The sequence below is a fragment of the Protobothrops mucrosquamatus genome, unplaced genomic scaffold (genome assembly GCF_001527695.2).
Source record: "Protobothrops mucrosquamatus isolate PMUCROS unplaced genomic scaffold, P.Mucros_1.0 scaffold280, whole genome shotgun sequence".
Lineage (NCBI taxonomy): Eukaryota > Metazoa > Chordata > Lepidosauria > Squamata > Viperidae > Protobothrops > Protobothrops mucrosquamatus.
Genome location: NW_015386624.1, coordinates 265,836 through 277,989, shown reverse-complemented (window position 1 = coordinate 277,989; position 12,154 = coordinate 265,836). Strand labels below are relative to the sequence as shown.

At 39.6% G+C, this 12,154-nt stretch overlaps 1 protein-coding gene across 1 annotated transcript in view; it reads right to left on the bottom strand.

Moving 5' to 3' along the window:
* Window positions 1-623: 623 nt before the first annotated feature.
* Window positions 624-12,154, bottom strand: part of GDF11 (growth differentiation factor 11) — a 30,876-nt gene continuing 19,345 nt past the window's right edge. The window contains exons 2-3 of the mRNA XM_029283925.1: window positions 2,963-3,336; window positions 624-1,004 (exon numbers count right to left, since the gene is read on the bottom strand). Of these exons, the coding sequence (XP_029139758.1) occupies window positions 624-1,004; window positions 2,963-3,336 (755 nt within the window). The remainder of the gene's footprint in view (window positions 1,005-2,962; window positions 3,337-12,154) is intronic.

Sequence of the window (12,154 nt, the reverse complement as noted above, 5' to 3'; positions counted from 1 at the left end):
CAAATCCAGGATGGCACGGTATCCTTCGTGCTGACAGGTTTCATTCATCTTCATATAAAATATCCATTTTAACCCCGTTCCCCGTTTATCTCTATAACTTCATACAGCATTTTATTCCACATTATCACAACCTAGGAAGCTTTCGTTCTTGTAAACAGGTTGAACAGCTTCTTTTTTTTTTCTGGTGGACTTTTCACTTTATCACCACTTTCACGTCTCAGATCAAGAGAGGAATTGGGGGGGGAGGTTGGGAAGAGAGAATGCAAGTAAAAGTAAAGCTTGAGAAGTGTTGGGTCAAACAAAGAGCTTGAGGAGGAGAGAAGAATGCTTATTTCAGATCTGCCTCAGGGATGGAAGTATCGATCCAAGGCAACTCATCCACTCTCCATTAATGCGATGTCTGTTTTGATTATTGCACAGCGCATGTTGTCACTTCAGAGATTTTTCAATGCAATTCTGTTCAGTTTGTTCTTTTCCCACAATTACTTTCTCTTCAAAAGTGTTTTAAAATGCTAATGAATGGATTCATCAATGTCAGGGTGCATCTTCGAAGCAAGAATCCGGGGAGGAGGGGTGGGTGGGACAGGAAAAAGAATGGAACAGAACAGGCCGGGGGGGGGGTTTTAAGAGCATCCACACCTGTCAACCACCATGCCAGGGATTTTGCCATAGATTATCTGCTGTTTGTCATTGAAATACAGCATGTTGATGGGAGACATCTTGGTGGGTGTACAGCATGGCCCTGCTGACCCCCGGGGATTGGCTTGCTGTACCAAGTGGGTATGGGGATATTTCTGCATGAACATATATTCACACTGGCCTGAACAATAGTTGGCTTTGTACCGCTTTGGGGCAATTATCCAATCCCAGCCGAAGGCTTCAAAGTCAACAGTCAGGGGGTAACGGCAGCAGCGGGACTCAGTTGAGTGCTCATCACAGTCTAAGCCTAGATTCCTTCGGGACCGTTTGTTGTTCTCCAGCACACGCAATTCCATGAATGGGTGCTGCAAATGACATACAAAAAAGAGAAATCACAGAGATAGGCATTTAGGTAGAATAACTATTGGCCCCGTGATGAAATAAGAGTTTCTAGCTGTGGAAAACAGCCCATGACAAGAGTTTTGATGGGTATCAATTACATGCCCATCTACGCATAATCCATCCGCAGCTTCATCTCTGCAACCTTTGCTATCCCTTTGTATCCCTTAAGTAAACTAATACTATGAATATACATTCTCCTCCACAGACTTACCAAATCCAGTACAATCTCTTGACCAATTTTTTCCAAGAGAGCCCACAGCAGTTGTCGTTATTTATTCCAGTTATTTATTCAGTTATTTATTCAATTCCCAATAACAGTCCTGAGTTTTGCTCCTTTAAAAAAAACCACTCGAGCTGACACCATTAAGCCTGATGATGAAATATTTCTTAAGTAAACGTTGGTCCACTATGAAAAAAAAAATCCATGAAAAAGTGGAATATTGATCCATCAGTTGCTGCTAGGGGGGGAAAAGTATTCAGGCTAAAAGATCAGTTTGTACATAATGGATGAATAGTACTCTGGAAGAGAAATGTTTTTTATATATTTTATGTTGTATATTTTATTACTTACATGTGGGTCATTCTTAGTTAAGCTATAAGAATTATTAGGTAATTATAATTAAAGGGATAGGTTCCAAGGAAATAATTCAGAATGAGAAAAGAAAGATAATTTTTAAAAAACATTTATATAGGAAAACTAAGATGGAACTCTTATAAGTAATTTGCTAAATGTTTTTTGAAAAATGTAGCTTTGATAGGATTAAATTAAATCATAAAATAACGCATAATATAATATCTCTCTGTATAAAAAGAGAGCTAATTGTAATAAAAGTACTACTTTGAAATATACCCTGATAAATTTTGAATTCCTGAGAAGGATTTTTCATTGTTAAGATCTCTAATTAGCACAAACTGAAATTAAGTTATTCTCATTTTTCTATGTAGATAATATTAAGCGGATATAAATTTATCTTCATCCTGTATTTGAAAGCAATAAAAGTTTCATCTAAATTAATGCATGTTGCTGTAATACGAATATTGTGAGAATACCGATATTGTTATTATCAAGCAAAAATCACAAATTACAACTAGCACAATGACTTTGTAATGTCATGACTGACATGTAAACGCCTTCTCTAAGTAGTAGCACTGCAGTCCCCAACTGACCACAGAGGTAGCAAAAATTCCCCTGACTATACCATAAGCCTACTGTTGAGATGAAACGGATAAAAGGAAAATATTTCCCATTTTCCAACCTGCGTTTGACTGCATTTGATTGTTACATTATTCAGTGATAATATTGATTCTGAAAGACAGCACTCTCTAGCCCAGGGGTATCAAACTGCCGGCCCGTGGGCCGGACGCATCATCCAGAAGCCCCACCCACCCCATTGCCGGCAATGGTGAAACTGTCCCGATACATTGCGCGACGTCATGTGACGTTGCGAGTTTGACATTTCTGCTCTAGAGAACACCCCAACAGTACTACATACCCTAATGTTAAAACTAGGCCAGAGCTATCATGTCTGTCAGCCCTTCAAGGTAGTCCAGACAGGAAACCATAACCATAAGTCCTAACAATACTTTTATTATAAGGTTACAATAACAGACTTCCCCAAGTCTGAAAGAACTTCTCCCTTCTCTTGCTTTTACTTTCCAAAGAACTAGGGAGGGTCCCTCCTAAGATGCTTTCTCCAGCCACGTCCCACCTTTGGACTCAGATTTTGTTTATCAGATTTTTGTCTAGGCTGCAGCTCTTCCTCCTGTGCCCCAAGGTTATTCTCACAGCCCATTGCAATGGCTGAAGAATGTTGACAGAGAGGAGCCCAGCAGGCAATCAAACTAGTTCATGGGCCTTCAGCTCTATTTTCAGGGCTAGGGTCAAGAAAGAAGAGGATAGCAAATGTTCTCATTTACCCACCAGGCCTTCAGCACCAGGCCCAAGAGAAGTCACAGCCAGGTCATTGCCATTGGGATCAAAAGCATTGATCTCAATACCCCAGTTGTTCTGAGGCTGCTTGAACCAGTTCTGGAGCACGTGCTTGAAATCAATGCTCTGCCAGTGGCCAATGCGTGAATTCAGGTCAATCTTGAGTGAGCGGATACGGATGTGTCGGCTCCCATCCTCTGTCACAGGCTTAAGACGCAGGATCTGTAGATAAACTGTGGATGTGTGTTGAACAGGCCGTAGGTACACCCAGAGCTGTGCCTTTACTACCTTGGTGAACATAATTTTGGGGCTGAAGTTGAAGAAACAACAGTGTGGATTGCCTTCGATCTGTACCACTGGATCCGCTGACAGAGAAAGACAAAAAGAGAAGCAGTGAACAGATCTTCTTCATAACCCCAGTTTCCCACAGTCCTAATATGTTTCTAAGGCGCAATTACTGTAACGCCATTATGATTATCATATAAAGATCAGAGCTATTGCACAATTGAAACTGTTAATGCTGGGCCTGCAATAAAAGGAGTGTTGAACAATAAGATTTCTCTTAACTGGCAGCATAGCTTGAAGCACAGGGAATATTAAAATCCTCAAGATAATTTTTTATGTTATGTAAATAAAAGTCATTAAGAAACCATTTACTGCATATCCAAATCATTTATTCCATATTCTATATCCGTGTTCTAAATGATGTAATACAGAAATAAAGACATTGGTGAATTAGTAACCATTAAATGGGACTTTAGGTGTTCCACCACTGAAAGATGGAGTCAAAAGGGCTAGAGTTAGAAAAATCAAAATAATGGCATTGCATAGGATAAAAAAAAAATTCACATTTAGAGTCTTAGACATTAAAATGATTATGCTGCCTATTAAAATCAATGCTTAGACATGAATTCACTTCCATGTTCAGAAAAAGGGCTTGTAATTCTAATGTTGGTAGAAATTACTTTTCTCTTGCAGCCTTTCTCCGCAAGAACCCTCAGGAATAAAACTTTCAAGCACTATAAGAAAGGGGAAACAGGAAAACTCACATCCCTTGCTACTATTAGAAGGACTACTCCATGAATGGGTCTCTCTTCACAGAAAGTTCTGGCAGCTGAATGGAAATCAAGATCCAAATCCACTTACGTATTTGTTCAAAATTAAACTAATTTGTAGGTATTGAATGTTTAAGTGACGTTTTCTAGATAGTATCTGGTTTTATAGGTTATTAGATAATTTGGATGTATGGTATAGATAATGCCTCACCTTATATACTCTATATAAAAAAATAAAAGCAGGATAAAATATGTAATAGGCAGGAAATAATAATACCAGGTCTTTGGGAAGGACACAACAGGTGGATAAAAATGCCAGATCTGGTCTAACCATTTGGCTGACTGTGTGACGAACCATAATAATAATAACCTCTCCTATTTTCCTTGGTAGATAGAGCCTGTCAACATTGCTGCGTGAATAAAGGGCACAATCCTTGGGGAGGACTTGATAGGTTGACAAAAATGCCAAATCCAGTCTGAATATCTGACTGTGTGATGAACCATAATAATCCCAAAAGAACTGAAGCACCACTTGAACACCATCGGCATTGACAAATTCACCACCAGTCAATTGCAAAAGGTGGCTTTACTTTGAATCTCGCACATCCTGCGACAATATCTCTAACACCACCAAACATCAACATCTGCCTATGCCAGGTCTTTGGGAAGGACTCAATAAAACAATTAGGGATGTGACTATAGATGACGACAAAATCATGGTCTCATTTGATGTCACAGCCATATTCACATCTATTGATCCAGAATTAGCCAAAGAATCCATGATTACATTGCTTCACAGTACACCTGACTGAATTGAGTACATGAAGATCAAAACACCCAGGATTATGGATCTCATAAATCTCTGCTTAACTACATTACTCCCAATCTGATGGCTAAATTTACCAACAAATTAAAGGGACACCTATGGGATCACCACTTTCAGGACTTACAGCGGAGGTCGTTATGCAACATCTAGAAGCCATAGCACTTCCACAAATACAATCGAAAATATGAATAAGATATGTAGACAACACCTTCACCATAATAAAAACAGACCAATTAGAGAACACCTACAGAACCATCAACAACATTTTTAAAGGAATCCAGTTTACTAGAGAAGAAGAAAACAACTCGCTACTTTACCTGGACATCCTGATCAGCAGAGACCACAATGGCAAACTAGAAACGCAAGTCTACAGAAAACCCACCCATGTTAACCAGGTGCTCCACTACCAAAGCAACAACCCAACCTTTCACAAGAGAAGCTGTGTAAGGACTTTACTTAAATGAGCCCAAACACACTGCAGCAACCCAGAACAGCCAAAAAAGGAAATCGAGCATCTATACAACACATTCTAACAAAATGAATACCCAGGCAACTTTATCAAAAAGTCCTTGACCACTCAACCCAATACAGCACAACTGACACAAACCCTAAAAAGAATTACATTGCCATACGTCAAGAATATCTTAGAAACCGCCAACAGGCTAGTACAACCACATGGAATCAGCACAGCCCACAAGCCAACCGAAGCCCTTCAAAACATCCTAAGCAAACCAAAAGACCCAGCAGCCCCAGAAGAAAAAACAGGAGTCATCTACAACATACAATGTAAGAACGGCAACAGCCACTATGTAGGACAGACAGGTAGAAGACTGGCAGAACGTGTCCATGAACACCAACTGGAAGTCAAAAGGCATGACCAAAATTCTTTAATTTCACAACATAGAGACAGATTTAACCATAGTTTCAATTGGGAAAATGTGATAATCCAGACCTAGACCAAGCCAAATCCAAAATTGCCAGGGAATTTCTAGAAGCCTGGCATTCTGACAAATCAGCCATCAATAGACACATAGACATTAACAATATCTATAGACTATGCAAAAGAGACAATCTACTAGCCCAAAAGAGAAAAAGATTCCAGCAACTCTCCACTAGTAATGAGCACTCAGATCACCATAGATTAGCTCCAAGGTCAACTTCAGACCAACAATCAAATAAGCAATACCCCAGTCAAGAAACTGCCAAAGAGCCATTAGGAAGCAGCCCAACCAAAGAATCCCTAAGACCGCCCCCCACCCACCCAGACAGGCAAGACTCCAGAATATAAATAAACCGACAGCAAACCACATTCCTTACTAGCACTGATGATGTTAGCTATCTTAGGGTAATGAAACATCTGCAAGAAAACAAGCAAGCTCAGAGAGCATCAAGGACCCCTCATTTCAACCCTGAGCTACAAATATTCTCCTTCATTAGGAACTAAAGTGTCCTGGGACTTCAGAATTCAAACAGACAAGCATTTGCCACACAAGATTTAACAATTGTTGGTAAGAAAGACAAAAAAAATGGATAGTGGACACTGCAGTATCTGGAGATAGCAGAAGATGAGAGAAAGAACTGGAGAAAATCACAAAGTATAAAAACATACAAATAGAGGTAGAACAACTGCAACAAAAGAAAGCAAAGATAGTTCCAATAATAATATTGCACTCGAGGGTACAATCCCAAAACAACTGGAGCACCACTTGAACACTATTGGCATTGACAAAATCTCCATCAATCAATTGCAAAAGGCACCATTACCTGGAAGAGCTTACATCCTGCAAAAATAACATCTGCCTATCCCAGCTCAATAGGTGGATAAAAATGTCAAATCCAGTCTAGCCATCTGGCTGATTGTGCAACCAACCCTAATAATATGGTTGTAGAGATGAAGGGAAATATCCCTAAAAGTTACCTTAAATGTCATGGAGAAGGGATGGTGTAATGGTATGTAAAACATATGTTTTACTTAAAAGCAAGTTCAGTGAGTTCAGTGGGGCATTCAGTGGGGGCATTCTCAGTATATGTGCATAGGCTTGCAATGGTAATTCAAAATGAAATGCAATGGGAATGTGTTGGGACAGGAAGCAGGAATAAATGAAGCTATTATCTGATTTCAATACAGAGCTCACCAAAAATGTGCTGGTAGAAGAACTGAATGTAGCTAGAAGATAGCCAAGAATTTTGAGGAGTTTGCCAAAAGGATTTTAAAAAAACAAACAAACTTCAAGTCAATTAAATCTGTTCTTCTCTTTGTAAGCATACACTCCTTTTAACAACCATTGTATTATTCTCCAGAGGGATTCCATCATGAACCCCAAAAGATTGCATGATGATGATACAGGTACTCCTCGACTTAACAATTCATTTAGTAACCGTTCAAATTACAACAGCACTGAAAAAAGTGACTTATGACCATTTTCCACCCTTGTAACCATTGCCGCATCCCCAGGGTCACGTGATTAAAATTCAGATGCTTGCCATGATTCACATTTATGAGGGTTGCAATGTCCTGGAGTCATGCAATCACCTTTTGCAACCTTTTGACAAGCAAAGTCAATGGGAAAGCCTAATTCACTTAACAAATGTGGCAAGAAAGATTGTAAAGTGGGGCAAAACTCACTTAACAAATGTCTCAGCCACAGAAATTTGGGGTTCAATTGTGGTTGTAAGTCAAGGACTACTTGCATTGTGTTGTTTAAATTAGATCGTTTTAGCTCTTTTCTAATCATTTTTTGTAGTCATAATGTTTATCAAATTATATCACAATAAGCTTTTTATCTTTTTCTAAAACATTATAAATCATTTGTTCTCAACAATGTGAAGTCAGAGCTGCTGGTACTTTAGTTTAGCTGGTGTTTGCCTTCATATACACTAAGTACCTAGGATATCATAATCTGTCAACGTAGTATATGTGTGGATCCAAGTGATGTGGCCTTTTGCAACTGACAGATGGAAATTTCTAAATCACATTGAATATCTTTTGGTATGAACACCTACTGTGCCAACTGAGACCACCACAACTGGTTTATTATGGTTTATGCCATAATCTTTCAAGTTTCAGATCTTAATATTTTCTGATCTTTTTCAGATCTTTGTCTTTTATTCTACTATCCTCTGGTATTGCCACTTCAATTATCCACACGTTCTTTTTTTTCAAACCACATCATATCTGCTATGTTATGAGCCAAGACTTTATCAGTCTGTTGTTGTGGTTTGTCGCAAAGTCAGCCAGATGGTCACACTGTATTTGACATTTTTGTCCATCTATTGAATCATTATTATGATTCATCACACAGTCAGCCAGATGTGTAGACTGGATTTGACATTTTTATCCACTTATTGATTCCTTCCTAATGATCTGGGATAGGCAGATGTTATTTGATGGAGTTAAAGGTATCACCTCCAGGATGTAAGCTATTCCAAGAAAGCTGCCTTTTGGAATTGACTGATAGGGATTTTGTCAATACCGATGGTGTTCAAGTGGTGCTCCAGTTGTTTTGGGATTGCACCCAAGCTGCCTATTACTTTTGGTACTATCTTTGTTTGCTTTTTCCAGTCATTCTACTCTATTTGCAGTCTTTGGGATTTTCTCCTATTCTTTCTCTTCTATTCTGCTGCCTCCAGGTGCTCCCATCAGTTCCTGCTTGCAAACAAGCAGCATTTCTTGCAGATATTCTAATGCACTGTTCTTATTCCTTTGTCGTGCCGTTGCTTGTAGTCAGTCTGTGCAATCTTCTTGCAGGAGCAGATTGATGTAGAACTCTGAATGCTCCATTGCCTCTTAAATAAAGTCAGCTTAACAGCCACACAGCAATGCTGCTCAACCCTACACATTAGCACAGTGAATAATGGTACCTATAAAAGAAACTGTAACAGACTGAAAAATATTGTGACAAAGGGCACTGGTTCTTCTAAGATAAAATCATGCATATTCAGAAGCCAATTAATTTAATACAGTTGACATAGGCCATTGCTTAGCCAGTAGAAGATAAGTCTTCTTAAAAGGCTGAAGTTAACCCCACTATTCTTCCTGAGGTGTTAAACCTTTTTGAAATGCAGCCTGCTGCCACTAAATAAAATATTTGGCCATCATTGCACAGCTTCAGAATGATGTAGAGCCATAGTTTTCTATACCAAAAGCACGAAATAACTCTTTAAATAACTGAGCACATTGCTACTTCTACACCTAAATGGGTATTTCCCTCCTCATCCCCTCCACCAACACAGACACATTTTTCAGCCCCCCCCCCTGCCCCCCCCCCAGCATATAGTTTTAATGCTAGGGCTTAAACTGAATTAGCAGTAGACTTTTCCTCTTTGATTAATCTCAAGACACTTCTCCTAATCAAGGGTCAAACTTGAATTTGGGAGCAGAATTTCTACCCATTTCAGCTTTAGCAGGTAGCTGAAGGAACCAGGGGCTGCCATAAACCTAGTGAGAAGGGTGACAGTTTCCTGGCCTCTCTCCTTTACTGAACAAATTGATTTACTTGGGAGCAATATCAAAGTTCTGCAAGAGCCAAGGAAGATCACAAGGACTAACAAACTGAAGCAAAAGTCAAAAACAGATGTAGCCGTACTGAGATTAGGAATAACATTGTTTCCAAAAACATAAAATAGTCTATAAGAAATATTTCTAGAGGCTTAGAGTAAAAAAATTGTTTTCATCCAAGCTTGGACAGAAATGTCAGACCGAACCTGGATTTTGCTCAGTAACTAGCCAACCAGAAACTGGGCACTCAAAGGTTAGATGCTTTTCCATAATTAGTATTATGAACGTTGTTATCATGAAGAAGCAAGTCAATTGACTTGTTTAGAAAGGAAGGAGTTATAACTTTCTCCTGGTAGTCCTCCACTTATGACTACAATTGGGATTGGAACTTCTGTCGCTAAGTGATGCAGTTGTTAAATGAGTCACATCTGATTTTATGAGCTTTTTGCCGTGCCAGTTAAGCAAATCACTGCAGTTGTTAAGCAAATCGTGCGTTAAGCAAATTACAATCACGTGACACTGCAGCCATCGTAAAGACATGCCAGTTATCAAGTTCCCAAATTTTTGATCACATAACTGCAGAGACACTACAACAGTTGTAACCGGTTATAAGTCACTTTTTTCAGTCATTAAATGAATGGTCGTAAGTCAAGGACTAACTGTAACTATTCTCCTAAAATGGGATTGGTGGTGGCGGCGGGGGGGTAGGAAAGTGGGAAGCCCCCAGCTGCCACACTCTGCCCCAGTGTGTTCCATGCTGCCACCCTGATGCAGTCTGTGCTCTGCCTACCTGCTTGCTCGGCCCCCTTGCCTGGTTCTCCCTCTGGCCACCAGTGGTGAGTTGTCCATGTGGAGCTGTCCTGTGATGAGTTGGCAGAGGGGACTTGGTGATGGTGAGTTGGCGACAATGAGCATGGCCGCCGTGAGCTGGCCAAGGCATGTTGTCCCATTCCAGGGGAAATTGTTTTCAACTCAAAGCAGAGAGATTGCGGCTCAGAAATTCAACCACTCTGAAACCCAGAAATTTTGGTGGTTCTGGATTCTGACTGAGACGAAATCTGGAGGGAACTTACAAAGGCAGTTCGGACAAGACTAGTGTACCTCTCCCTTTTTCGTCCACATGCCACGTACACTGCCAGTGCCTTTCTTTTCCCCTCTTACTCATATGCCGCTGCCTCTGATGGTCCTGCTGTTCTTTACTCTCTCCATTCTGAAATCCTCTTCCTGGAACGCATCATTGTGGGTCTGCTTCCATGCCAAATATGCTTATTATAAAGTGCTTTACGTTACTTCAGTCCAAAGACAATCCAAGCATTTTTCAGTCTAGAAACAGACAGCCCCGTGCCAGTTGTTTCATGCATGGAACCTTTTGTACATCATTCAAGTGGTGGACCAATTAAAATTGTTTCTGAAATGTGCTGTGAAATATCCCTGTCCTGTCTGCTTGGCAATAAACTATTTAATACTACGGAAGCCTTGGCTGACCTATAGAATACAGAGACAGTCCCAGATGACTGCTACTAAGAGCCATCTTTTTCCCTCACAAAGCCAAAGCTGTGGAAAACTTTAACAGTGACAAAGCAGGAGGATGCACTACAACTCGGGCACAAGTAGAAAAAAGATGAATCAGATCAAGGGAGGTTGGATGGCAAAGGCGTTAGTATAATGAGTGTTTCTCTGCCTTTCAGTTTGGCTTGCAGGACTGATTTAGATTGCAGCTCTATTATTCTTGACAGTGTTTGATGCTATTGGCTAAATTCTCTTCCTGCAGCCCTGGAGACATTTCTCTTGTCACAGTACCAGCCTTTCCTGTCAAACCCTATCCGAAATACGGTGAAGGGAAATTTCTGTTCAACATCTATCTTGTTACAATGAATTATAGGGTTCTTATTTATGCTTCATGTTTATATAAAACATCTAGGAAAGGTCATCCAGAGTTATGAAACAAGGTGTCTCTGGCACCATGTTTGGTACTATGCTCTATTGCTCTTGCCACTTAGCTTCAAGGAACAACAGATGTTTTCTCAGTTCAACAATGATCTGGATCAAAATGAACCAAATGAAGCTAAACCTAAACATGATAAGAGATGATAGCTGTTCTGTATAGGATAAAAGCACTCAAGCTAGGATCCAGAAAAGCCAATGGGGTGATTTGGGCCAGTCTCAGCCCTAGGAAAAAAAGTATGGCAAGAGAGAAAGAGAGAGGGAGATGCTGTTGATAAGTAAGACAGACATATTGTAGTTTTAACATAACCTTTAAAAAACAGGCCTGTTGTCTTTCAAGATTCCCTGGTGATGGCTATAGCAGAAGCACATGCATCTGTTTAAATCTAATGTGGCACCTACAGCCACTCCTAAGTCAGACCGATGTGACATCAGTTATCTGTGACATGGCACATGCATTACAGTTCAACTATTGCTATTTGTTATATGTGGGACTATCTTTAAAATGGTGTGGAAATTTCAGTTGCTGCAAAATGTGATAGATATGTTGCTTGCTTGATGCCATTGCTGGAAAATCAACCACAGGATACCAATTTTTCAGGAATCGCTTAATCTATAAAGGCAAAACAGCTTAGATCCTGAAGAATATTCCCATCATAAATATACCATGACAAGTTGAAATGCTCTATTGCACTGGCTTCTTTACTTTTCAGTGAGGAGCTAAGTCACATTTATTTAGACAAAAATTGGGAATTTAATATTTTAACATTATGATTTAATATTTTTGTATTGGTTTGTGGGTTTTCCCCATCCATTTTTATTCTATAATAATAATAATAATAATAATAATAATAATAATA